General features: G+C 43.5%; 3 protein-coding genes across 3 annotated transcripts; all 3 read right to left on the bottom strand.

The window, feature by feature from the left end:
- Positions 1–353: 353 nt before the first annotated feature.
- On the bottom strand, positions 354–12,348 carry LOC147272605 (uncharacterized). The gene is made up of 10 exons (XM_086196439.1): positions 12,103–12,348; positions 10,537–10,682; positions 9,811–9,892; positions 9,551–9,686; positions 8,942–9,144; positions 8,682–8,815; positions 8,419–8,560; positions 7,986–8,267; positions 2,259–7,512; positions 354–1,773 (listed from the first exon to the last, which is right to left on the bottom strand). The coding sequence occupies exons 1-10, from the start codon at positions 12,226–12,228 to the stop codon at positions 1,763–1,765; spliced, it is 6,516 nt and encodes a 2,171-aa protein (XP_086052565.1). The 5' UTR covers positions 12,229–12,348; the 3' UTR covers positions 354–1,762.
- Positions 12,349–12,760: 412 nt separating this feature from the next.
- cbsa (cystathionine beta-synthase a) lies at positions 12,761–20,598 on the bottom strand. The gene is made up of 15 exons (XM_086196329.1): positions 20,449–20,598; positions 17,672–17,963; positions 17,314–17,420; positions 17,022–17,156; positions 16,812–16,891; positions 16,439–16,643; positions 16,262–16,353; positions 15,899–16,024; positions 15,724–15,808; positions 15,530–15,635; positions 15,325–15,402; positions 15,104–15,238; positions 14,891–14,999; positions 14,670–14,754; positions 12,761–13,947 (listed from the first exon to the last, which is right to left on the bottom strand). Exons 2-15 carry the CDS (start codon positions 17,953–17,955, stop codon positions 13,811–13,813), a joined length of 1,764 nt encoding a protein of 587 aa, XP_086052455.1. The 5' UTR covers positions 17,956–17,963; positions 20,449–20,598; the 3' UTR covers positions 12,761–13,810.
- A 636-nt stretch (positions 20,599–21,234) lies between these two features.
- Positions 21,235–26,849, bottom strand: LOC147272603 (splicing factor U2AF 35 kDa subunit-like). Its single transcript, XM_086204286.1, has 8 exons — positions 26,712–26,849; positions 25,734–25,821; positions 25,329–25,395; positions 23,809–23,858; positions 22,544–22,642; positions 22,238–22,371; positions 21,626–21,718; positions 21,235–21,511 (listed from the first exon to the last, which is right to left on the bottom strand). The coding sequence occupies exons 1-8, from the start codon at positions 26,753–26,755 to the stop codon at positions 21,403–21,405; spliced, it is 684 nt and encodes a 227-aa protein (XP_086060412.1). The 5' UTR covers positions 26,756–26,849; the 3' UTR covers positions 21,235–21,402.
- Between the last annotated feature and the right edge of the window lie 458 nt (positions 26,850–27,307).

Below are 27,307 nucleotides of genomic sequence, written 5' to 3'. Positions count from 1 at the left end.
AGCGCGGGAAAAGATGCGGTTTTATCCTTTTCCAAGTGCAGAAACAGGCTGAAGTCCTTTGCTCCCCCCCCCCCCCCCGTTTGAAAAGGCCTGAAAGAAGAAACTGAGATTTAAAAAGCTTTTCATATGATCTTCAAGTAATTGGTGCTGTTGCAGACATCTTAGAAACACAACCCTATGAACTCTCCACTCCCACCCCCCCCCCCCCCCCCCAAATCAGAGCCAGACCAAACAAGATACCTTTCTTTTCTTTCTCTGTGCTGTCAGGGAGCCCAGAACCACAGACAGCTAGTTAGCTTAACAACATGATTGATAGTGGACGGGAGGTGTTCGCATACCTTCATCTTGCCCGCTTATCTTCCACAACCTGCATCTCCTCCTCTGTGTGCTTCAAATGATCAGGATCTTGGTTTTGTTCAGAAGTCTTCATCCTCTGATACATACTCAGCCATGATCAACCCTCAAACTTAATGGTTTCCTCCTTGGGCCTCGTGTTACTATCTTCCATCGAGTTTGGTGAAATTCCTGTGCATAGTTACGGCGTAATCCTGCTGGACAAACACACTGCAACCATCTGACAGAATTAATGATCTTTGAAATAACTTTTATTCTTCTCCGCAAGAACAAAATATAAATCCAGCTCCAGCAACCCCTTCGATAATAAGCAATTGAAACTCTTCTAATATTTACAAAATATAGAAAATAAAACAAATAAATAGAACCTGCTGCTGCGCATGAAAAGACTGCTGCGGTCTCCCGCTATCACTTAAAACTCTGGCAATCCATCATGACTCCTCATCATCAGGAATCATTCGGTCTAGAAAGAGAAATTGGTGATTCTATGAGGTCGGACAGCTTCGTTATTAATCGTATAATTCTAACAGTGCCTGTCAGCTGCTCGCCAGCAGCCAAATCCTAGATCAGCCCTGGTGGCTCAAGGCAATCAGAATTATTTTTCATCTGATGTTTCATTTGTTGAATCCATTGGAGGAGCTGTGAATGCTGCTAATACCCTTCATATTTAGGAAGGGGGGGGGGGGATAACATGAAGTTGAGCACGCTGACCCCTACTGGTCACTCCCGATGAGGACAAGCAACATGGGCCGATTCGATCCTCGAGACAGTATTTAAAACAAGAATTATTCATAAAAACTTTCCGAACACAACTCTGATACAGCAACCTTACAACTTTTTCTTTTTTTTTTTTTTTTTAGACTTAGTCTAATTTAAGTAACTGTAAGATGTTAAAATAGCATGAACCTTGAAACACTTGACTGTACAATCCTATTTTTAGAATAGGCAGAAACAAAATCTCATGAGTGCAAAAAGCAAACGATGTAAGTTTATGGCTTACGGATGTGAAAAACATGTATCCTAGTGATTGCAGGAGCATCCTCGTCTGGCGTCTGTTTTTCCTTTTTCTTCACAGCTTTCGAAAGTCCAGTCTTTATAAGCCACAATGTTTCATCTCCAAACCAGGTGAAGCAGCTGGAAACAGTGTGGTGGTTCCAGAGCAGGCACTTCAGTACTAGCTGTTCTGCTAAAAGTCTTGACTGTTCAGTAGTCTTTTACTGACTGGCTATCTCCCAGTCCTTCCATTACAGGCACGTGCTGCAGCAACATTCAGGTAACCCCTTCGCAGTTCGTTCCGTTTCCTCCTCTGGCAACTTCAGATGTCCAAATGTCATCCATCCAGAGCTCCATGCAGGAACACGGGTCAGTCTATTATGCATCCAAGTCACTCTGAATTAAGCTGACCGATTCAACTATTCCCTAAAAGACACAAGAAAAAAACAAAACAAAACAAAACAATTGAATCCAAACTATTTAAAATAAAATTGAAAAAAAAAAAAAGTAAGGACATAAAAATGTTTGATTTTACAAAATAAGCAAGAGTGGCCCCTTCCTCACTCATCAACAGCCCCCTGATAACAGAGGGTGCTACCAACAGCCAATTTTGCAAGAATGTGGCTTTCAAAAGCATTACGCATCATCGTGCTTTACGAGGTGTCTGGTTCAAGCACGAAAAGCCTTTCGTTAGGTTTCGGGAAGGTTTGGGCTCAAAATAAGCACTTTTGCTGCACGCACGCATGATTTAAGTCCAGACGGACTGTTGCAATGTCAAGTGGTTCGTTTCAGAGTAAGGTGGTGGGGATAAATCTTTTCCTCTCAATCTTTATTCAAGATGTAATTGAAAAAGATCAATAATTGTATCAAGTGAAATCAAACGTCACCGACTCGCGTCACTTTGTACTCACCCTCCTCGTCCGAGTCGAACCCAAAGAGGCTCGAACATCCCTGGAGTTGGCGGTGACTCTGCAGCTCCTCTGCACTGTTGAAGGTAGTGAAACAGTTGGCACATCGCTGTCTCTGCAGAGCTGCCGGGACACAGGCCTGCACCTGAGGGGGACTTTTAGGAGAAGACTGGAAATACGACATCTCCTTCCTTCGTTTTGGCATGGTGGTAAACCTTTCGTCGAGGTACGCTGTAGGTGGGACGCGCATGTGTGGCTTCTTTCCGTATTCGGCGAGCGTGTCCATGCACAATGTGGGTTTCTGATCCACGATTACTGATTTACAGCTGTCAGAGTAACGAGGCCTCCCAAGTATCTTTCCTAAAGTGATTCCATCTTCACCGGAAGAGCTCTCCACCTGCTCTGCTTGGGCCGCGGTCACCTGTGAGACTTTAGTGGCAGAAGAATTGTCCTGACATTTTTTCTTGACCTTTATTTTATCCTCTTTCTTTTTAGCCTCATTAGCTTTGTTGGACTTCTTCTTCACAGGAGATTCCTTGGAGTTTTTCTCCTGTGTGTTCTTCGAGGTGGTCGTCGAGGACGATACTTCTTCAATGCCATTCGCTGTCACAGTGGGAGTTGTAGAAATGGGGTTTTTGGCCTCTTTTTGATCCGAATCAGGAACATTTTCTTCTGATGATGTTTTGGACTCGACCTGTGGCGCAGATTTGGTTTTTTTTAAAGCAGATGTTCTGTCTTTGCGCGGCTCGCTTTTCTTGCTCATCTTTTTTGCCCCCCTGTCATTATTAACCTTGTGCTTATTTTTCTTGCCTGAGTCTAAAGAAGCTATTTTAGTTGTTCCTTCTTTAGAAGAATGACATTTCTTGGGCTTTTCCTCTCCTGAAGTGGTGGGGGCATTATGAGTGTTCGTGGAGCCGGCAGGCTTCGAGTCACTGGGGCTGACTTGTGTTGAGTCTGTGTTTTCCACCTTTGTTTTTCCCTCGTCGTCAGCGGAACTTTCTACTTTTAGGGCCACAACTTTAGATTCGTCAGAATTTTTCGAACCTGTAGAGAACTCCGGGTCCTTGCGAGGACGTTTTTTCTTGACAGTCTTTGCATCCACTTTATTTTCAATCTTGCGCTTCTTTGCTTTACTGGAATGTGAAAAGGCATTTTGACCATTTTCTTTTGGCGCGTAGCGTCTCTTCAGTATTTTTCTCACACTGTCAGTTGTTAACTTCTGTGATTTGTCTGCTAAAGTGGTAGCCATCAACTGATTTAAGCCCTCGGCCGCAACGTTACCTTTAGAGTCATTGTGCGAGGTCCCTTTTTGTTCCATTTGATCACACTTAATCTCCTCACTCAAAGATATCTTGGACTTTGGTTTATCATTTGATGTCTCTGTAATTTTGATGACATCTTGGACCTGCAGGCTATCCTCTTCTAACCTCTTGCTCACCGTTTGCATTTCTGCCGTTTCAGGTGGGTCTGTAGGAATCTGGGCAGTTTTGTGTTGGAGAGAGTCACAGTTTTTTCCACCAGTGGTTGTGTTTTCGTCATGCACAGCTTTCTTGGGCTTGGGAGGACGGCCTCTCCTTTTATGGCCTTTTGTGTTTACTTTGACCTGTCTCTTTAATTTATGCCTCAGTTTGCCATTGCGTTTTAACAAAGGCAACGAGAAGAATTTAGGAGTTTTGGTCGACATGTTTGTCTTTGTTACTTTTCGTAATGTGTGCCTCAATCGCAGGTTGGGACCAGTTGACTTTCTGGTGGTGTCTTTGTTTGACAGATTTTTCAACACATGGGAATCCTTGGACTCACTTTTCACTTTCAGCTGTTGCTTTGACTCAGATTCTTTGACTGTTGAGAGAGAAGAAACGGCAATATCTTTTTCAGCCGACAAATTGTGAGTGGCTTGCCCTCTTAATTTACGAGCGGTCTTGACACTCTCAGCTGTGGTGGCACTGGCGTCCTTTGACTTATGACTCTGTTTCTTGCAGACCTGTGCGTCGTCCTGTTTGTTATTCGTTTGAAAGTTTGTGTTCTTGGCTGCTTTTGTGGGTTTGGAAGCATAATGCTCTCTTTCATGAAGGTTCAGTGCCCAAAGACAAATAAATAGTTTAGAACACCCAGGTAGGCAGCACACTGCCTGCAGTGGACTGTGCTTCCTGGCGTGCCGTCTCATTTCCATTCCGCTTTTGAACCTGGCGGTACAACCCTGATGAAGGCACGGGTGCCGAGGAATGAGTCTGTGTCTTTCGACGTGGTGCTGAAAATGTTCAAAACTCCATAAAACTCTCATGCAAATACTGCATTTGTTGTTTGCGATTTGGAATGACAATTCCAAAGGTTTGACGTCACCATAGTGATCTTCCAGGGCGTGGTACAGGAGGGCGACGCGATTTTTTGACAGGTCTGTAAACCAAGTGCATCCATCTACAGGGCAACAAACTTGCTCTAGAGGCTCAACCTTTGTCTCTTCAGAAAACTTCTTGTTTTGTTTTGTGTCAGTCTTCAAAACCTGCAGAGTTTCTTTCATGTTATCTTCCCTGGAACAATGAACCTCTTTCAATTGCCTAACTGATGTCCCAGGACAAATTTCTTCTTTATCACATGTCTCTGACATGGCAGGACTCACGGCTCCATCCTTTACTTTGTCCTGTGTGACCTCCTGCTGTGGGATTAGTTGCTTGGCTTCGGATTGCAAAGTGCCTCGCTTCATTTTCTTTATGCCGATATGTCCGTTTACCTTGTTAAACTGCTTGTTTGGTTTCTTTTGTCGTAAAAACTGATCATCAGCTGACTTGTCATTAGATCTCAACTTTTTGAGTTGAGACGGACTTAAATCTGACGCAGAGTGGCTTAAAGATTTAGGGCAGATAGAGGATTTCCTCAACCTCCTGCTTCTACGATGCCCGGGAGACGTGTTTGTGTTCTTAGTTTTGGCAGAGGTCTTGGGTGTGGAGACATCTTTGGTCTCAGACACCCAGTTTTGTTGGGCTATGTTGCCTGCGGACTCTTTACTCCTTTTTAGCTTCTCTATATGATCAGACAGGTGCATCATGGCCAGGAGGTCATCTCTGAACATTGTCCCACAAAACATACACTCATCCTTACGGAAATGGAACATTGCGTGAGCTACCACACGGCTACCCTTGAAGACTTTGTTGCAAAAGGTGCAACAGAACTCCAACTTGGATTCCTCAGATTCTGGTATCATTTCCATCGACTCACTGTTCTCAGGCAATTCTGAAAAACTATCGTCCATCTCCACTTCTTTGTTCCGGCTTTGCCAATCAGCAACTACAAAAGCCCCATGTTCTGGTGCAGAACAACTGGAGGTAGTCCGTATTTCATAGGGAACGTTCCCCTTACTTTCAAGCAACATCACTGACTCCTTGGAGGGACTGTCAGCAGAGTTCTGTCGTTTATGACTCTCCAGATCTCGGGCGAGCTCAGCAGGTGTTAACTCAGCCACCATCTCAGTCACCAATGTCAAGTCAGATATGTCATTTATATTGTCAGACTCTGGAGGTGCGGCTTCCGTTTTTGTCACCTCAAATTGATTCCCCTCAAGCAGTGCGTCCCTCTCAATAGCTTTGACTTCACATTTTTGGCCATTTCCGGAGTGAGAGAAAACCGATATTAAATCTTTTCCTCCATCTAGATTTACAAAAGTTTCTCCATCTTTGAAAAAAACATCTTGGGAAGGAATGTGACGTGGAGCTCCGGTACCTGAAATGCTGCCTGCGCTGGAGAGTAGCGGGATTTCTTCAGTTATTCCCACCTGACTGCTTTGCACCGTTAGGGTCTTCGAGACCACTGCGGTTTTTGAGACATCTACAGTTTCATCTTTAGTGACCTGATCTGTAGCTGGAGGCTGAGTCACTTTAGCTAGGGCTGGCGTTTGTGAAGCAATTGTAACTTTCATCTCAACGGCAGGTTCTTCACAGAGCTCGATTGCTGAAGCTTTGGTTTGAGAGAGTTTTGCTGTGCTTTGAGCTTCAGAGATTTGAGTTTCTGTCACTTTAGCGGCAACCGATGTCGGAGCGCCAACTTTCATGTCAATGACAGACTTTTCAAAGAGTTCTCTTGCTGAGGCTTTCTTTTGAGAGACCATTACTGGTTTTTGAGCTTGAGAGATTTTTTCTAAAACTGAGACTTCTGTCGGCTCAGCGGCTGCTGTGGTCCGTGAGATAAGCCCATCTTTCATCTCAACATCGGGCGTCTCACAAAGCTCTCTCTGTGCATCTTTGGGAGGACTTCCCTGCACAGAGGAGCGTGTGATTGTTGATACAGAGCCATGAATATTTGGCCCATTACCCTTTCCTTTTTGCCGCCGAACATAACAGTGCAACTGTTGTACAAACATGCTTGCGTCCCTCGCTCTAAGAATGACTTCTTTGCCATGTACAGCCTTGACAGGCTGCGATGTGGATGGTACCTTCACCGTTGGTTTGTAAAAAAGCATTTGGGGGTACCCTCTCTGTCTGTTGCAAGTGTCTTCAGTGAATGTTCCCATCAGCTCATTGTCTGGCAATGAAAGTTCAAGAATTACTTGAGGTGGAGCGGATGGTTTATTACAGTCTGAGGAAAATCCCTTATGGTGCTTGGTGTTATTTTCCCTTGCCTTTAAATGTGAGTTCACTGACAGTTTAGAGTTGTTCTTCATATGACCAGATTCGGGTCTCTTTACGATAGAAGACTGAATGTCCTTTTGATAGTTCAACCTATGTTTTCTCATCTTCGAGGGAACGTAATTCTCTTCCAGAGTACCAGAGTCTTCTAGAAGCCATTTGGGCTTTTTAATTCTTCTTTTTGGGCGATTCTTCTCGGACAGTCGTGTCGTGCGTCTTTGTTGTCCGTATCCAATGGCCGCATTGTCCTTTATTCTGTCCAACTGCCAAAATGAACGTCTCAACGGCTCAGATGTTTCTTTAATATATCGTGACCCCCGTTTGCTCTTCTTCCTCACAGCGTGGTCGACACTTAGCTGTGTTCTGCCTTGGCCCACCTTAAGCCTTTTAGGCGCCATGTCAGCGCTGTCCTCTTTCTGTTGGCGTTTCCTTGATGCTTGCCCTTTGTCTTCTTTTGGACCCACTGATGTGCTTGATACTGAAGCAAGCTCTTTGGCGCAATAGTTAGGGAGCCATTTTTCCTCCAAAATTTCCTCAAGGGCAGCACCAACCTCCTTCTCATTCATCAGCTTCAAACAGTTGGTCCGCAAAGCAATGAGGTTCCAAAACTCTGGGTCAAAATACAGGTCCTTTTTCAAGACCTGAGTAAAGAAGAAATACAAAAACCCATTACATAACTATTTGTACAAAGACAGCATGAGGAATAAGTTATATGGAATTGTGTTTACACCTCTGTATGCTATCATTATTTGGCCAGGTGTAATTACATCGACTGAAGCTGCAGTACAAGACAATGCACACCATGCGACTCTGTAGACCATCACCAAAATAACCAGAGGCCATTTTACTTTCATATTCAGAATTTTTTTTTTTTTTTAAAAAGCTGCATTCAGAAGTTATGTATAGACGTATAGAATACAGAAGTTATATTTACAAAAATTCCCAAAACGAATCACACATGAAATTGTTCAGCGTGTTGCACACGGAACACTTATTAAAAAGTATTTTAGCCTGTATGTGTTCCACTATGGAACCATTCAGCACAGTTCATCATGAGGATCAGTGCACAACTATGCTTTTCACATGACGGGCATTAATTATACAGGCGCTCTACCTGCAGGGTTTCAAAGCGAATGTGGTTTCTGATGGGACTGCACTCGACATGGTACTCCTGGTCAGGATGCATGTAGTGCAAGTACATCATCTTGTAGGCCTCGACAGTGCGTTCCATGAAGAAGACGAGAAGAGCGCAAGCCCGGCAGACCTCCAGGTCATTGGGCAGCAGGCCGGCGATGGTTTTGTAGATAAGTGACTTGGTGACGACATCACAGGGAAGGCAAGACTCCAGTGCATTCGCACAAAGCTCGACACAAAACTGGATACCATCTTCACCCAACTTGTAGAACAGAAACAAATGGCTTGTTGAGCATCCAAGTCCAATGAGAATGTATATTTATTTTCATATATATATATATATATATATATATATATATATATATATATATATTTTTTTTTTTTTTTTTTTTTAATGAATCAAAATTTCTCACCTCTTGCAGAATGACTCTGATGAAAGGGAAGATTGAGCTAACATTGGTGGCAGAGAGCATCAGCTGATGGCTCTCCTCAAGTAAAGCTTGTTTGGATGTATTTGACCGGCTGTGAAGTTTACTCCATACGAAAACAAGATCACTGCAGGGGCCACAAGAGATGAGGGTTGTACTTACACTGGCATAAGGAGTTTAAGTTTTATTGAAAGAATTAATTGTGGGTTTGCTTTCATTAAATTAGCATGAAAACTAAATTTGCTTACCACAAATAGTGCATGTCTCCCCTGCTAAGCTGTTGATAGATGAAAGCTCGGCTGAGGCCGAGCAGCACCTCGTCCGTTTCGTCACTCTCCAAACTACAGATGATGTGCACGGCATCTTTGCCACTGAGGTCGGCCTGAAAAATGGCACATCAGTTCAGTGTTTTGTTTTGTTTTTTAAAAAGTCTTTCTAATAAATGCAATCTTGGAGTAGGAGAAATGACAGCTGAGCTGAAAATCTTTTATGTTCTCAAAACACCCACCTCCTTATGAAGACGATCATGTTGTGATGTCTTGTAAAGCCATGTGAGGTAGACCTGGAGGAAGAACAAGTGTTGCCCAACTGTGGGATGCCGAGCACAACACTTAGCCAGGGCTAAAGCCTCACTAACCCGCTCACAGGATAAAAGGTAGCGCACCCGAAGCTCGAAGAACACCGGCAGCTCAGAGCTGAGGCATCCGTCCACTGAGGGAAGGTCAAGAGATGGATGGATATTTTGAGTGTTTGAATTCTGCTAATTTGGCAAAGGTGAGCGAGATTTCAAAGAAGCAACCAGTGTGAACAGATTCATAGCAAGCAAAGAAATAAAATCTCTTCAAAGCATGCAACATCCTTCAATTCTTGGCTTCTACCCAGATATTAGGCTGAAATTGAAGTGCTTACATTTGAATGCCATTCAACCACAGCAAATTAACAGAGCTCAGTTTTTAAGGCGAACAATTATGAGCACAACTTTATTCAGCAGAACATGTGAAAATGCAAAGCAACACATAGTAAAAAGACGCTAAAAACTGAACTAGATCACATGCATTTGCAAATTCCATTCGTGATCAGAAATTGTAGGCCAGCGTTGGACAGAAATGTTACCTACCTTCATTCTGAGGTAAACTGGACTCACTGAGAATTGCCTGTAAGGCTGAGCTGGCCCAAGCACCACCTGCCCGAACCAAACGCTCCACCTGAAGTAAGTGAACATTCTGATGCCTCGCAAGTGCTGAATGACATTCCTGACAGAGACCGGGGACAACGAAAAAAACAAAGAAAAAATACATTTGAAAACCCCTAAATGCAGATTTCAAATCATTCACAAACGAATTTCCAACTATATAATGTCTTGGGTTTCCCACCCACCTGGAATGTAACAGTGAAGTGTTTCAGTGGCTCTTGGTGGAAGTCTTTCTCATCGAGGAACAGCAGCAATTCAAAAACACTCCTGTTAGGGGATGAAGATTTATTTCTCATGTCACCACATTTTTGAAAAAGCATGAAACATCTCCAATCTTCAAGGCCAATTTGTAGCGAATAATCCAGTTTTTGTGTTCGTGTAAAAGACACTGACTTTTCCCGGCTTACAAATTTGCTCGCGCGTACCCTTTAACACAATCAGTTTTCATTGTACTGTTTTGATATGACTGTATCAGCAGACATTCAGAAGTCTACAGACACCGGCCCAGTACGCCTGTGCTGAAGGGGTAACATTGCCTAAACTATGTTACCTGTGCTGAGAGAAAAGATGTTGCTGCCTGGCTCCGCTCTGGACTTAAAAGTGCACAGTTCCACATTCAAGGTCAGAGGTAACAGTTACGAAACACTAGCCTCGAGCGTAGGTAGCTCCATTATTCAGAAATTATGTTTCACCCGATGTAATTTCAGCCTGTAATTTACAGGTGAACGTCCAGGGGTGCATGTTAATATGAGAATTTTTTTTTTAAGTCAATAAAATCAATGACTGAATTGCATCCAACATCTAAATGAGTGCAATTAAGACGCCATTCAGTGGAAGTCCATTAAGCAAATGTCTCAAGATTGATTCATCTTTTAATTGTGCAAACAAATTTGGGAGGGCTGTGTACTTACAAAGCCAGACTACTGAGTGTGTGGAGTACATGGTCACAGTTTGATGTGAAGGAGGAGGAGGCTCGGGCAAAGTAGCAGAGAGCCATCTCAAGGATCCTGAGCTGAGGGAGTGGCACCTGCCAGCGAGAGGTATATTCCTCCACCACCTGCGTGGAGAAACAGTGGCAAAAAGATGGGTCAAAACCTACCGCACAAGGACGATCAACGTGTTGTATCATTTGATAAGTTTGGCAAAGTTACACTGAGATTATAAAAGTGACTGAATATGTTTAAGGCCCAGATTTGGCCTTTGCAGAGTGTTGACAGATACAATGATATTTCCTTCCAACCATTGTGTTTGTAAGTAAAGGAGTGGCTGTGTCATTAGCCAAAATCTATTCAGGTCATCCTTGGGTGCAGAAAGAAATCAATGTCAATTTTTTTTTTTTTTTAAACTCCCTCAAAGCATTGCAAAGAATTAGCCTTTGGGATGGATAACCAGAAACACACCTTCAAGCCATGACTGTGGTCAAGACATAAAAATAAAAAGGACCGACACATGAATAATTTCAGAGCAACCCCACAAATACTCCTGGAATAATCATTTAAGCTTCTATTGCCCTCTAATGGTGGAGAGCCTTCAGTTCTGTGCACCACTGGATTCCTATGAATGCCTACTGTCAATAAAGTTGTTCACAGATTCCAGTCCATCTAATATAGAACAAAATTACGCTGCTACTGGTTATGCCACATGACAGCTCAGATTTAGGCATCAAAATGCTTGTGAAACACACTAGTTGAATATTATAGATATTCCTTTATGATTACCCGAGTTATTTTTGCATATGGAACTAGCTTAACTGATTTGCTAATAGCCTAGCAGTTCATGTTGTTACAGAAGAACATTTACACCAATCCAGACAGCTAACATATAAGCTAAGTGGTTTATGCTCGCTGGATTTATTTATTTTATGTTGTAACAATAATGAACATTCGGCGTAGAAAGGCATGCTATCATGCAACCGAACATCCGCCGTTACGTCACATGCCATGTAACATTACAACAGTTACACTACTTGGCAAATGTTTGATAGGAGCAAGCTAATTACTTATCACAGGGCAACTCTAAATTAGTTATTAATCAACGTCAGCAGTGACATTTTTATCATTTAAGCGACTGCCATTCATGCCGTCTAACCGCGCACATTTAGCAAAACGGTGATTTGCTCAACATTCACTTATCTAATTAAAACTAAGTTGCTGGCAAATTCAGGGCTAGCTGGGCAACTGGCTCGAGCGATTAGCCGAGTTAGCTTGCTTTGTGTACAGTGAGTAGTTTCCGGCACACAAAAAAATTGATTAGTGCGTTACATTTTTGTGAACCTGGTTCACCAGTCAAGATGTTAAAATGAAATAGAGAAAGCATTTGTGTTGAAAACGGTAACGACTCGTTCTTGTAAGCGAGCTAACAAGCCCTGTTGCTAATGCTAGCAGTGTTACGACCAGTTCTGGGGGAGGGGAGTCGGCTAATATACGCTCCTATCTTCGACAACAAGCCTGTCACCAACTTCAGCTGCGGCTCCTTACCTTACAGTAGTCGGAGCAAAACGATTTACCGTCGGCTTGCAACTCATCGCTTGAGTGGCGTTTTAACAAACTCTGTAATTGTTTTTCGAATCCCTCCAACTCGTACACACTGCCCTCCTCCGCCATACTGGCTGTCTAGCCTCGCTCGTAGCAGCAGCGACCACACAGCACATACATCGCCACGGTCAACGGCTTGCATTGACAGCGCTGATTGGACCCTGCCAACGTAGAGGGGGAAGCTCCATTAATCTGTCAGCGCGCACCGTTGGGGAGGGCGGACTCGATATTCTACTTTTACATCCCAAAGTCCCAATTGAGCACCGCCGACATGGAAGGACCAGTGGTTCTTTTCATGCGCCACAACCCACATGGCAGACACAAACATAGCCCATTAATGACTCTTATTAAGCTGCTGACCCGAACACGGAGAAATGAAGTTTTCTTATGCGTTTAGAATATTTATATCCACACTTGAGGTTATGTTGTCTGTGGCCGTCGCCTGTGGGAGGATCCGGACATTAATTTCCTCATTAAATATTACACGGATGTAGTTTTAAAGACATAAAACAAGGATGTAAACATGAATGTGCAGAAACTCCTTTGGAGGTGAGATGTGGTTGATTCACACCCACCACAGGTAAATGAGCCATTTAACATCTTGTATTCAAGGCTTAAATTTATTGCTTTAAATTGTACATGTGGATGTTTTTAAATTCAAATCACAGATGTTAAACATAAAAAGAAGCGCTATATATTATATGTATCAGTTTTCTAAAAAATGAACCCACACACAAAAAAATAAACATACTTACATTTTTTTTCCTCCTCCATTCTACTTTTACATACCACAGCATTTAGGACAGTTTTAAAGCTTTTACTTTGAAAAATAAATGCGTTTTAAATTTCTAAATCCAGAGATGAATGATGACATCATGATTGCTACAAAATAACAATTACTGAATTTCATTTAACTTTTTTAATGATACATGTTCATTACAGAAAATAAAATAAAAGATGCAACAGGCTATGCAGTATTTCTTGCATACACTTTGATGGTCGAACTACTGGCGTTGTGCGTTAAGAAAGCGGAAAAGAACACACAATTCAGTGTAAATAGAGAGATTATGCCATGTCTAATTTTGTCTCACACACACACACACAAAAGAAAAGCAGCACAGTGTACAACACTGACAAGCTAGTATGTACAGCACATATACCCCCGCTGAGCCCAATTAACAGCGAATGAGTGCATTCATTGTTTTAAATCTGTCTTCTGTCGAATTATAAATCAAAACGAATGGCCGCAAGTTGGACGACCATGTAGCTTTAACACAAAACAGCAACATAAATGCATCAATATTTAAAATGATATTTAAAAAAAAAAAAAAGCTTTCGACAAGGTACAAACTTAAAAAAAAGTTTTGCTTTCAGCACTACAAGCAGATACCGGGATATACGAAGTAACAATCAGCTGCTGCGTCAAGCAGTAAGTGTGGCTTAACATCTTCAAGACATCTATCCTCCTTTACATCAAGATTCAAGTTCAAACAAAAATAAGAAAGAAAGAAAATAAGTTCTTCAACTGGAAAAGAAAAGAATGAACCTCAATCGAAAACTATATGAGATTATATTTTACCATCTTTGGGAAACAATCATTTTTGTCTGTATCGTCACTGTCAGAACTGTACAAGTGTGTGTACGGTGTGTTTTAGTAGGACTGGTCGTCGGTGGACTCAGAAAGGGACCGCTCTCTCCTTTCCCGGACGGTGACGAAGTTGAGCAGGTCAACGGCGGTGACCACCCCAAAGACCATCTGCTTCAGACTGGGAGAGCCGTCTGTCAAATCTGAGGGAGAAAGGAGAGTGATGACGGATGCGCTTCACAAATTCAGTCCTTCTACCTTTTTGATGGTTTATGTTTGGAACCCTAACCAGCGGTTCTTCTGATACAGCTGCTGAACAAGAACGTTTCCTCGGCAGCTGGACTTTGACGCACGTGAAGCAGCCGTTAGGGAGTGGCCTCCCTCAGCCAGAGCCGCGCTATCTCCGAAATGTGAATGAGGTTAAACACCAGTCAATACTGCGTCCTTGCTACAGACCCTGACCTCGTGCCTGCAAACGGGATTGACACAATAATCGCTTGAACGCAAACACACGCTGGACACTGACTGGCAGGTGGAGTATTTAAAGAACAAAATCAAATCAACAGATAATGAGCGAATGCAGTACGTGTGACATAAGACGATTTTTGTCCAACGTGTTTTTTTTATGTTTCTGTCGCTACAAACTACAACTGAACATTTACCATAAACTCCTTCATTTCCTGTGTGCAATGCATTGTGGGGGAATAGTTTATTGTATTTAGTATGTGCAGTATGTAGTCTGCAAAAACTCATTTAGATATTTTTCCAGTATGAATTTCATAAGGGTTTGGAGCTTGGGCGTGTAGTTTTTTTGTATCACCGCTAGGGGGTGTTTCCAGTTCCACAGAGAGCTCGCCTCACTCAATTTTTTTTTTTTTTGTGAGAGAAAAGTGTGAGAGCCCTGTGGAAAAGATGTTGTACTTACACTGGATCTGTTCATGTACCACCAGGGCAAAGTGATCCGTTTCCAGAATGCGTGATAACTTTCCCAAGTTGTCAATCAGACGGATCTGACATGGATGGAAACACGGGAAGGAGAAGGACATGTTGAGAAGGAGATCCCACCTCTGACCCAAATTATCTACACATCATCATGACACACTTCCTTTGACACAATTCCTGATAAGGAGGGACAGTTGGTCTGACCTGTTTGAACTGCTTGTAAAGCACTTTGCTGACCGTGTCCGACAGTCTGACCTTTCCCGCCAGAACAGAGGCCAACATGTTCCCCAAAGTCACCATGCCTAGGATTACCCTACACACAAGCACATGTTAGAACTTGCATCCTTTCCAAGACGCAGTACTGAGTAGTGCTGAGGTCCTTGTTTGTTCACTGCAGTACGGCAACAGGTTACTCACCCGGCCTCGTCCACCACGGGCGCCTGGTCGAAGCCCTTCTCTTTGAGGATTTTGATGGTCCTCTGGCAGGTGACAGACGGCAGGACGGTGAGGGGAGCGGAGAGGTTCAAACTTTGCACGTTTAGGTTCCACCACCTGACGTACGCAGGAGACAAGGACGTCATAAGCAGTGACCCGTGGAGGAGATGTGGCTCGAGCGGCGAATGTGACCTTCTACCTACCATGGTTTCTTCACCATGAGATCTTCCTCCCTCAGGAAACCCTTCTGGGCCATCCATTTGTCACTCAGGAACTTTGACCTATTGGATTTGGATTTCGTAAAGATTTATTTGCACAAAGAACAACAAACATCTGAAGGCCCAGAACACTACAAAAACTGTGCGACATTTTTTACTGCTCATTGTCGAGTGATTGTGTGTGTCTCACATGTAGTTTCGGATGGAGTCTGGCAGGATGACCACGCAGCGCTGACCTTCCTTTAATTCTTTGGCCACATTTACCGCAGCTGCCATGGCCGTCCCAGAGCTGCCTCCTGTTAGGAACAAAGGAATGAGTCACACAGACAAGAGCAGACAAGTGACACATTCCTGCCCTCCTCGTGTTTCCTTTTTGGTTCTTACCGCACAGCAGGCCCTCATCTCTGATCAGCATACGAGACATGTTGAAGGAGTCCTCGTCATTGGACTTGTACCAGGTATCGATGACCTGAAAAGAGGACATAAAGACGTGTTCCGTGAAATCAGAGAAAAATGGAAGGAGGGACGGATAAAAGCAAAACAAAACAGTGGAACTCACGGATCTGTCGAGCACGGTGGGGATGAAGTCGTAGCCGATGCCCTCCACCTCGTACTGGGTCTTATCTGTCTTGTTAAGCTCCTCCGGCTCGGCTAGGATGGAGCCTTCCGGGTCAACGCCGACAATCTACACACGACATTTGAAAAGACCTGTGACAAACTCACTCAAATCGAGGCCTATGTGGCCACATGGGACTTAACTTTAGCAAGCAAAAGTTTTAACCTGTACTCCAACCAGCCACTAGAGGGGGATGGAGAGCTGTCGGCACTACCTTTTGAGAGCTCTCATGGTATCCATTTTTAAAAAAGGTAGGAGATGGATCAGGATACTTAAGCTGTCTGCAAACTGTCAGAGACGACTCACCTTGATGTTAGGGCAGCGTTCCTTTAGTTTGCGAGCGATGCCTGTGATGGTGCCTCCTGTACCGGCTCCAGCTACCAGCATGTCCACTTTACCTGAGCAGGAGGGAAGATTAAAGTCTGATTTCTAACTTCTCTGGACTTTTTCCCCACCACTGTGCTTCTGTGTCCTGGTCCGTACCATCACACTGCTCCAGGATCTCCTCAGCGGTGGTGTCGTAGTGAGCCAGAGGATTGCTGGGGTTACGGTACTGATCCAGGATGTGAGAGTTGGGAATCTCATTCTTCAGGCGCCAGGCGACACCCACATGTGACTCTGGCGAATCGAAACGAGCGCTTGTGGGTGTGCGGACGATCTCGGCTCCGAGAGCTCGCAAGACATCCACCTGCATCGAGGACCGGGAAAACGAGAGCAGTTTGACTCGTTCCTATAACTGAACTCAAAAAAGGTGACTTTTTTGCAGATTCAACGTTCAAGTTACATCAGCTCCAAATGCACAGACACACAGCAAAATTAGGTCAGTGTTTGTGGGGGGCGGAGTTTGAGGACTCGCCTTTTCCATGCTCATTTTCTCAGGCATGACGATGATGCAGCGGTAGCCTTTCACAGCCGCTGCCAGAGCTAATCCGATTCCTGAAGACAAGTGAACACACGTTTTACGACACTGTAGCTTTCAGCTAATTAAAATACCATTCAAAGCCCCCACCTCCGCCTATGTGGCCCCACACGTGCTCACAAACACAAACATGTGTCATGTAATAACCTGTGTTTCCAGATGTGGGCTCGATGATGGTGTCGCCAGGTTTGAGGATCCCTGCTCTCTCTGCATCCTCCACCATTCGCAAACTAATCCTGTCCTTGACGCTGCCACCGGCGTTGAAGTACTCACACTTGGCCACTGTAATTGCATATTACAAGGGAAGAAATGATCCCAACCACCTTTAGGTGTTACATAGTTATCTAAATATCAACACTGTTCTTAACCAAACCATTTCTGTTTACATTGTGGCAGTCAGTCAAACGCCACACCTTGACTTGTGCGCCAGGTGACTCACATAGTTCACATTTGAGTCCAAACACTTTGGGGATCTTGTTGATCCGTACCAAGGGAGTGTCACCGATCCTGTGCAGGATGTTTGGCAGAATGGCTGGCGAAACCATTCTGGGAAGAGAGAGCATCACAAGAGAAGTGGTTCAGCAAGCACATTCACACACGGGAGAAGAGACAATTGCACGTCTGAAGCGGTTTTTCTTGTTCCTTTAACTGTCACACGATGAAAACATTTTGCTGTCTTTTAATAAGTCAAGTGTAACAAATAAAAAAATAAGTCAAGTGTCACCAGTAGTTTGGGAAATAAAAAGCTCGCCGCTTTCTCGAGCTGACATACAAATGCGAGTAAGTACCGGACTCACCTTGGGATTTGTGCATGAGGGGAGTCGGCTTTTGAGGCTCCCAGGCTCCATTTGCAGCGGCTGGGCAGGTCCGGCCGGATCCATTTCCTCTCAGGAGATGGGCTCTTTGAGTTCAGCGATAGGTCACCGTTCATCTCTTTGGTGTCCTCCGCCGCAGGGAGCTTCTCGATGCCGTTCAGGGGGAACAAATCCTCACGCAGTTTGACTTCTCCGTTGGCGTGGTTATGCAGCTTGGGAGCGTGAGGGCAGACCGGGATTTCATTGGACAAGGGAACTGACGGCATGGCTTAACCTGGAATGACCGGAGAACATCAGCCGTGTTATAACGCGATTTATGTTTCAGTTCGTCCGTAAAACACATGACCTGGAGCTTTTTTGATTGTTATTAAAAACATCAGGGAAATTATGTGTTTAAACAAAAGAACACATGAAGTTCTTTTGCACTTCTGATGCCAATGCAAACATTTTAGAGGTGACAACTTCAACGCTTTGCTTCAATAAAAAGGAGTCATTTAATCCTGTATTAAGTGAAAAAGACGGCGCATGTGATCGCCTGCTTTTGGTAACCAACCGTTATTATGCTCATTAGAATGGATTTAGGTGGGTTGGTGCCAAATATGTGACGAAAGTTTAACACATGACCTTGAGAAAATAGCAATTTTCATGCCTTTTTAAGAACAAAGAAGGCACTGAAGGCAAATGAAACTCTTTAAAAAAAATGCATGAAAAAAAATGAGTATAGAGGGAAAAACAATACCCAAAGCTTAAGGATTAACACACTGAAGCAGTAGAGAAAAACAAACTTTTAAGCCACTCCCCGCCCCCCCCCCCCGTTAATGCTGCGTCATAATTACTGTTTTGAAATGCTTTGGCAACACGCCCTGCTGTTCTTCTTTCTGAGGTTTAGATTGCCAGTTAGCTTCGGGTTTCCCACTTGCACAGGTGACAAGCACGATGAGCTTCATGATGAGTAAAGTAATGAGTCAGAAAGGACCAGTGAGTGCGAGCAGGGTTCATATTCGCATAGTTTCCTCACTGTAGCAGACACGTGGGGAACACGCTTGAATTCCATCCAGATTCGAGAGAAAAGACTGATATTTCTCAGATAAAAAGGAGCTCTAAAATTCAGTTATTTATTACCAACTAAACTCCATGTTGGAAAACCTTTTTTTTTTTTTTTGCTGGCAGGAGACTACATTTTAGAGGCAATGATCTGATGGGTTCCAGCCCCTTAAAACATAAACAGGCCCCTCTTTCCTCACAATTGAGTTCAGATGTTGTCAGCCGTGATCCAACCACGTTTTCTGAAGCTCTCAGTGGGAGAGAACCTCGCTCCTAATATGCTGCTGTTGAGCAACAAAACATTTGTGAAACGCCTTCACAAACAAATGTTTACTCCTGCCCTTGAGTAGTAAACCCACCTGGTCACTTACACGAAAATATCCTGTTCATCCCTAAAAGTTCAGCTGTTAACCAAATTACTGGCGGTGCTGCTAATCAAAGTCACGCTGGACGGAACTGCTGTGGCTGTAAATATGGGAAAGCATTGGTGGTATGAGGGGTGGCCTGGGGGCAGGGTTCAGCGGGGCAACATGATCCCCTGAGAGACCACATGCAGCACGGAGAGCTCAGGCTGCATAAAAGTTAAGACCCGCAAGATTTAATGAGAAGAAACTGCATTCCCCCCCCCCTTTTTTTTTTTTTTTTTTGAAAAACAACCAAAAAAATAAACCACCTGATCAGTGCTGGCGACTGGGTGCGAATGGTACTGGGATTTTTTCCATCAGATCCAAACAGACTGTTATCTGATTAAATTACAACATTGTTAATCTACTTTGTTAATAACACTGGTTAATGATTAGCGTACAAAGGTGGCAATCAAGTTGCTGCTCTGCCAGACACAAATTCTACCAAAGTATTAGACAGGAGGAGGAGCAGTCCATAGATATTCACTGGGCCATAACAAATGGAGGGCCAAATGTGAACAAGAGGAATGCTGGTTATAGAAATGCAATGTAAACATGTAACCTGAAAGCCCAACACGTCAGATAGACCCAAAGTAGGATTCCTTTTGACTGCAGTAACCTCATATGACCCTGATAGTCTAACACTGTCACGGAGCTGCAGGAGAACTAGTGATGACGACTGCCAGAGAGTGACACGTTGAAGTATTTTATTTATTGCTATTTCACTCGTTAGCAAAGACTTTTTTTTTCCCAGGCAAAATGCAAGTACAGGCAACAATTAAATGTTGCCAAATGTGAATACTTCGTATTTCAATGCACATGTTAAGGATGTTTACCACTTGTTCAGGCGTACTAATTAATATTAGGGGCTTTTTTTTCCCACAAGAAGCACATTAACCTGGCAAAATAAATAAATAAATGTCAACCTTTTACAATTCAAATATTAATATTCGCCTGTATTCTCGCTATAACATCAAATATTGACGCTAAATGGTGCCGCATCGATTAGCAGCGGAAACACAACCAGAATTGATTTCAAGGAATAAAAATGTCAAGAAAAAAAAAAACAAACGTCAAGGCTTAAGGATAAACACAATGAAGCTACAAATATCTCTCACTAACAATGTGTTCTATGTGGAGGAAGTTTCTGTTAGATGCTTAGCTTTTCTTTAAAAAAAAAAAATATCTGTACTGCGCAGCTGCATTATTGCATCAGATTTCCCGTTGTAAATGTCTTAACCCACGCGTTTTAATTTATCGAGGTCGCGGTTTTTTGGCCCGTAGTGTTACAATTCATCAATTCTTACTCACCTTTTACTTAAATGTGCCGGAATAAAAACGTTAAAAACCGCGCTGGGGGTCCCAGTAGAGAGAGGAGCTCGCTACCGCCGCAGACCAGGAAACCGACGAGAGCGAGCTGCTTTGGTACTTACGCACGTGGACAGAGCTGGGAGGACGTGGGCGTAGAGACGGTGCTCTCTGATTGGCTGCTGCGAGGGCGTCTGTTTAGTCCTCTCAGCCAATCAGAGCGGAGATTTCTCGATAAGGGTTTGGGAAAAGGGCCGAGGCGAAGTTGTCTACGCCATCTGTTTACCTTTTACTAACCAAACACTCACAGCAGGGACTTTGATGCATGTGGCACCTTGAAAAGCTTTTCATTAGAGTTTTATTAACATAAGAAAAGCCGATGAGATCAGTAGGAATTTAAAGAGAAAATGTTAAGGTTTAAAAGTTAAGTTTGGGGCAATTATGGCCAAATAGTGGGGTAACACCAAATTATATAGCACAAGAATTTAAGTGTATACATGGCATTTAATAAAGATTATAAATACACCCTGAGAAACCATCCTCCCCCAGCTGTCACACTGACCAGCTATAACGAAAGTGAAAGTAGCAGAGATTAGCAAGGCTGACCAAACTTGGGCCAACATTGCATCAGCTGTTCCCAGGAATGGGAGCTGACTCTTTTCTTATAAACATGACCAAAAACTGTGAATCAAAATCATTTTTAAGACCTTTCCATCTTTGCCCCCCCCCCCCATACTCGATGGAGAAGTGTGCGAGAAATGAAAATGCTCATACAATCACACGCCGATGCAGAGTTACAAATCTGTTTTATTGAGAAAGCGACACAAGCTCATCTTAAAAAAATGAATAAAAGAAAAAACACTTCCAACAATTCACCAAAAGAGAAAATAAGTTTGTTTTCACTGCCAGGGTTAAGAGGGAGGGATTTGGTGGGGGTTGTGTCAGTCTTGGCTTCCTTCAGAATCTTCCAGAACGTTCTCTGTCCCTCGACCTTCGTCTCTCACGGTCCCGTCGTCGATCCCTGGAGCGGGAGCGTCGTTCCCGGGAACGCGAGCGAGAACGGTGCCTGTCAGGTGAGATGAAGAGATGATCAACTTGCATTCAATTTTTTTTTTTTTTTTTTTAAGTCAACCCAGTCAAGTCCTGTTTTAAATATACATGTCAAACTGGACTTGCATACCTTTTCCTGCGGCGGCCATAAAGCTCCCTACGAAGTTCCCGTGATATGGGTTTCAGATGCATGAAGTTGCAGAAGCCGCCTCGGGTGCACTCCCTGTAGGAAAACACGTGAAGGGCACAATCAGTGCCAGGGGGAACAGTTGGCTCCCAGTTGCACACTTGACCCCAGCCATGACTTGCAGTTTGATGCCAGTCTATTACTGACTGCAGGTTCAGTAGAGATGCCACAGCCCAGAAAGCTATAGTGTTCTTCACCTATAAGCAGCTACACTGGTGTTACCGGTTATACTGGTCATGATTTGACAAAGCAGCCCTCATCCATATGTCTCTTGCTCTAAATCCAACCTGAGACTTCCTAATTACTCTGAACAAAAGGGAGCTCAGACGATCGGCACATATAGGTTTTGAAAAGAAACACAATAGCGCGCTGAGAGGGTGATGTGTTTTGTGTGCAAAGACACACTGAAGCGCATTTTTACATTGGAAATTATAGCAGAACAACAAAGCTGTGGGGCTCATGGATTCCAGGATTTACAACTCACCCCTTCACCGCTCGATACAACACAAAGAAGAAATTAACAATACAACTGAGGCAGCTGCCGGTGCCACTGACCCCATCTCATACTGGCGGCAGCAGGCTTCCCTGAAGTCGGTCACGGGGGACAGCTCTGCGTGGATGGGCTGGGCGTTGAACCAGCGGTTGTTCAAGTCCATGACAGCTTTTTCTGCATCCTCCTCCCGACGAAACTGCACACAGAAAGAAGGCAAATAACTTCAGGAAACAGCTGGCAGTAGCACCACAGGTCTCAATATGACAAGCCTGCCACTCCAAACTAGATCACATTATCATCAAACACAGCTTTTTTATGTGCTTTAATCAGTGCTTCCTCTCACAAAAACATTCAGATTAATCCAAAACCTTAACATAGACGTTGCCGACGAGGTGGTCGCCCAAGTTATCGCACACGTTCATCTCCTCCACCTCTCCGTACTTCTCCTCCATCTCCGTGAACACCTCCTGCATCCAGTGGAAGAGAAGGACAATGAATCGGTGGCAACGCGTTCTCTGAGGTGCTGGCTTTCATCAGTACATGTTGAGGACACTAGCCACGTTAGCAGTCAAGTGACATTTTGAGGCGAGAGACTGCAAATATAAAAAAGCGGGAAGAGAGAGAATGACTCCACTCTCAGCTGCACTGACGGTCAAACCAAATTCTCTTTGCAAACAAGCCTCAGTGTGCGTGTATAAGTTTGCATGCTGCGTGAGAGTGGGAGAATTTTCCTTGCGAGTGTTTTGCATTTTACTGTCTCAAGAGACTGCAGGCTTCGGCAACGACTACATCACGTCCTCAAAATGTCAACATCAGCTTTCAGAGCTACAATATTTGACATATTTTAATATGTGACATCTCACCAAAAATAATCACGCTTCTGGAAGGGGCTTCCTTTGCATTACTTGCTTCCACTCCCACTGAAAATTCAACTTAGGGTCAATTTCCAGTTTTTCAGTTTGTTACTGAATACATAAATCCCTGGAGGATAATTCAGTATTTAAAGTATCAAAAGTGTTATCTTACATTTTGTCAGAAGTTGCATCTCAAGGAGTTTTCCCCACCTTTCTCAATAATATACATATTTAGTATGATTATTTCTGCAGCAAAACGCATCCACTGGAGGCGGAGCTTTATGTTTGAAATTAAATAACAGATAGCGTTCACAATTTGTTTCAAACCTTTGAGAATTTTGAGTTCAAATGAGCTTGGGGTAGTTCATTTTGGAAACCTCGTCAAAGAACAATTCTCGTGGTCCTTGCCGCGAGGCCCATTTTAACACGTCGACCTAAATGTGAAGCAACTGACATATACTCTTCTTCTCCTCTTATCTTCACCAAACGACCAAACAAAGTATCAGTTCGGGTTGATTACTTCATACCAAGATGATCAAAATGTTACCAAATGTGTTCTTTTCGGCCCAATCCGTGTGTGTCAAGGCAGCAACAGCTGCTGCATCTCACTGCTGTGTAAATATTTGCCCCTGAACCTATAAATGATTCTTGCCCATCAGCAAAAAAACACATTCTGGCAATGTCATGTTGCTGCTGCTTCAGCTGTAATCGGTTCACAAAAGCCAGATAACATCATGTTGTGCCATGTGTGGTGCGAAGAAGCACAAAAGGTCACCTACCTCAAAGAACTCATCGTAGTGCTCCTGCATTTCCACATCACTGACGGCACCTGAAATATGTCAACAAGAGACGGTCACGACACGGCTACGTGGCCAGCGCTGGTTATCAGTCTACACTGTGGCAACATGGCGTGATGCTTCTCGCTATAACAAATTTTACCTGTGAAACATCAACCGAAAGGGTAATATTGCCCTCTTTGACATTAGCAATTCAGTGTATCGCAGAAGCAACAACAACAACAACAACAAAAAAAGCAGAGCCTCTTCCCAGCTGGTGAGCGTTTTACTTCTTTATGGAACGCTGAGCAAAGGGGTATGACACATGTTATCGAGACATGTTTTCAAGTCAGTAATAAACTCATTCATCACAACCCCTGGCTATTGGAGGACAGCTTCCTCCTCCAGTGGGCTTAGGTGAAGTAGAACCTGTTTTTTTAAGATTTCAAGGCAGATACTGTGTCCTTCTTTTTGAAAACACAAAGTTAGAACAAAGCCATAAAGTTTTATCATATCAGATTCCCTGTTCATGGTTCACCATGGAGAGTTGAATCCAGGACAACAGAACCGGAAGATGTTCACTTTCCGTGGGGTCTTTATCAAGGTTGCTATCATCCAGCACCCCAGAGCAGCTAAAATCCCATCCAACTGCCCGTGATTCAACTCTCCTGGGACATGATGTCAGTTTTACATCAGAAAAATGAAAGATTTCAAACAAGCTGGGTGCATTGCTACACCACAGAGACTTGGAGTGAGGCCAGGAAACATGCGTGGCAGCATGTGGCCGGTTCATTTAAATTCCAGGAAATGATGTGATGCCTTAGGTGTCGCTAGAGGTCGTGTGCTCTACACCAAGCCGAATCTATGTGGGGAGGTGTGACAATGCAGTCAGTGCCGGAGGGTCCTGCATATGAAGGGAGAACTTACAGTGTAAACCATCAGCAGACTGGGCAGAGTTTTGAAGGTTATGAAGGGAAATGTTCAAGAGGGAAATGGTCTGAAATACAAAACGTAAACTTCTGTGACATATCAACCAAAATAAAGAGCTGGGGAGGAAAAAAAATGTGATTAGAAATGTTTCTCTCAATAATAATGATCCTTGGTTATTACACCCCGTTGTTTTTGATGCGATCGAGGTATCGGAAATGGCTACTTTCAAATTTATTGGGGTTTTCTCTTGGTATTTTGTGCATTTTAGTTGTCTTAACCATCAACTGTAGCTCACAATTTTATTTAGCTTGAATGAGTTGTACTGAAAAAGATCACTTCCTAAGAAGTATGCCGATGGTGACATCACAGTGGTGTCATCACTGTATATCTACAAGCTCCCGGCGACCGAATATCGGAAACTAGCGACGGTTATTTTCCATAGATTTCCGCCATGTCAGGCCTCAAATCAGTGCCAATTAAGAGCAGGAACGAAGAGATAACAGGAGCGGTACATCGCAACGGCTGTTAGGACAGAGTGAGCACCACTTTTAAGAAACACAAAGGGAGGTTGCGGAGAAAAACCGGGGACTTACAGCGTGAAGCGTCAGCTGTCTGTGCACTGTTCTGAGGATTACGGTAGATGTTTTGAATCAAGATGGTCTGCAGAGAGAAGGAACAAGATTTACGGTCAGAGTTTTGACTTGCAACGTCATTTCAAGACTCTAGCAAAACTAACAAGTGATACTGGTTTAGAAAAATAAATCCTTCCGGACAGAAGATTCATTCAGTACAGAAAAAAGCTAAATATCTTAAACTGGACTGCGTCACATAACGTGAAATCAAATGTAACGTTTGAAACATTAAAGCATGCTGAGGAATTTACTCGGCAAACGCTAGTGTACAAGCCAGTGACATCTGTTTTTATAGTTTTTCTTCACAGCGAGCAAGAACAATACTCTATAAACGCATTCATAAGTTCCAACTGGCAGCATACTCACCTGACTGAAGGTTGGTTTGTTGTGCAATCTCGAGCAGCGGTCTCCATGTCTGCAAGCTCCAATTTTGAAGTAGAAAGAACAATTGACTCTGAAAGAGCAGAAATAGTTGGGTGAAACTCAGATACTTTGCTTTTAAGTTGACGGATTTTTTTTAAGCAAAACATAGTTGGTACCAAAATTACTACAAGCCAAAATAACTTGATGGCTATATAGATAGATAGATAGATAGATAGATAGATAGATAGATAGAGAGAGATACAAATATCCTGCAAATACATAAAAAGCAATTCTTGATTTTAAACCACAAAATCTGGTCACAGAGCAAGCATTCTGAAGATATGCCTTGGACTAGTAACATTTAAAATCTCATTAAAAAAAAAATATATATATATATATATATAAATAATTGGGAAAAGTATCAGTAATAAATAGGTAATAACATATTCAACACGTAGAGCAATTCATTTGAAGATATGTATGTTATCATCATCCCAAACACATAAATATCTCTGTATTTTTAAGAGTTGCTGTGCTGCAAACGTGTCGGGGAGCTTTTGCTGCTCTCCACCGGTGAAGGGAAACAAAACAATCCGTCTTAGCACGGCGGTGGTCAGTTTGCTAGGAAGTTAATTAACATTAAATAATCAGGACACGAACTACGAGCTTATTAACAATGTGCGAAGAAAGCTTCGAGTATTTACTTTTCAACGCGCATGTATCATTTAAAACAAACACATTTGGACACAAATGGTCAGCCTCCTCAAGCTGGAGGTTAGCTAACCATATTTCATGAGTTCCATTCAATGCGTTAGCCGAACGTTAGCTTCCGCTTGCTAACGTAAGCCTGATTTGGACATTCCGCCGAGCTACGGCAACTAGGGGAGCCTTGTTACCGTTAAAGTCACATCACGGTACGCTCGCGTTATACTTAATCCGTTTTATGGAGTAAAATCCACTAAAATAAAACATAAAACTTACTTGTCTTTCTCTGTGCCGAAAATGGATGCCAGATACTCCGCCATTTTCGGCTCGTCGGTGACGCTGTGTCTACGTCATTACGTAAAGTGGGCTCTTCTTCTTCTTTCTACTTCATTGCTGTTTAACGGCAACTTGCATCCAATAGTTGCACTGCTGCCTCCTGCTGGCTCTTCACAGCACTACTCCCATTACACTCTGTTGCAGTCCTGTGGCTGTTAAAAACTCAAACAGCCAACGCTTGCCTCTCCCCCCGCCTCCAAGATGGCTGCAACTGTCACCTCCCCAAGCCCCAACTGTTCCATCAGCACCTGCCTCTCCCGGTTGTGACATCGACACGAAATAAGAACATGCTGCACCGTCTCTGGCACCTGACACGCGGAGCACAAGCCGTCCGGATGTTTTCCAATTAAAAACAGTGAGCTCTTCAGAAGTGTGTGGGCTAATTTCGTAAAGTGGGTTGGATACCGCCTTCCTCTTTTATTTATTTCGGGTAACTGGGACGTTACACGACATATTGCTGTCCTCCACTGGTCACTTGTAGTTCTCAGTTTGGGAACCGAATCATTTTGCAGACCGATGGAGGAAGGAGGAGTGGG

Source organism: Aulostomus chinensis, chromosome 1 (assembly GCF_037954235.1).
Source record: "Aulostomus chinensis isolate RoL2024-O1b breed Wild chromosome 1, RoL_Achi_v1.0, whole genome shotgun sequence".
Taxonomy (NCBI): Eukaryota; Metazoa; Chordata; class Actinopteri; order Syngnathiformes; family Aulostomidae; genus Aulostomus; species Aulostomus chinensis.
This window is presented reverse-complemented; position numbering and strand designations above follow the sequence as displayed.

Bases quoted from the DNA above. Each gene is read 5' to 3' on its own strand.
- LOC147272605 (XM_086196439.1), bottom strand. From the start codon at position 12,228: ATGGCGGAGGAGGGCAGTGTGTACGAGTTGGAGGGATTCGAAAAACAA. The intron at 8,816-8,941 runs GTGGGTGTTTTG...GCCATTTTTCAG, and splicing joins ATGATCGTCTTCATAAGGAG to GCCGACCTCAGTGGCAAAGA. The intron at 7,513-7,985 runs GTAGAGCGCCTG...TTCTTTACTCAG, and splicing joins TTCGCTTTGAAACCCTGCAG to GTCTTGAAAAAGGACCTGTA.
- cbsa (XM_086196329.1), bottom strand. From the start codon at position 17,955: ATGCCGTCAGTTCCCTTGTCCAATGAAATCCCGGTCTGCCCTCACGCT. The intron at 16,025-16,261 runs GTGAGTCGTCTC...TGTCGTGTGTAG, and splicing joins AACGCTGCCCTAACATCAAG to ATTGTCGGCGTTGACCCGGA. The intron at 15,636-15,723 runs GTAAGAACCAAA...TGTTCCTAACAG, and splicing joins AGATGAGGGCCTGCTGTGCG to GAGGCAGCTCTGGGACGGCC.
- LOC147272603 (XM_086204286.1), bottom strand. From the start codon at position 26,755: ATGGCGGAGTATCTGGCATCCATTTTCGGCACAGAGAAAGACAA. The intron at 25,396-25,733 runs GTGAGTATGCTG...TTCTCTCTGCAG, and splicing joins ACAAACCAACCTTCAGTCAG to ACCATCTTGATTCAAAACAT. The intron at 22,372-22,543 runs GTTTTGGATTAA...TTCTGTGTGCAG, and splicing joins TCGGCAACGTCTATGTTAAG to TTTCGTCGGGAGGAGGATGC.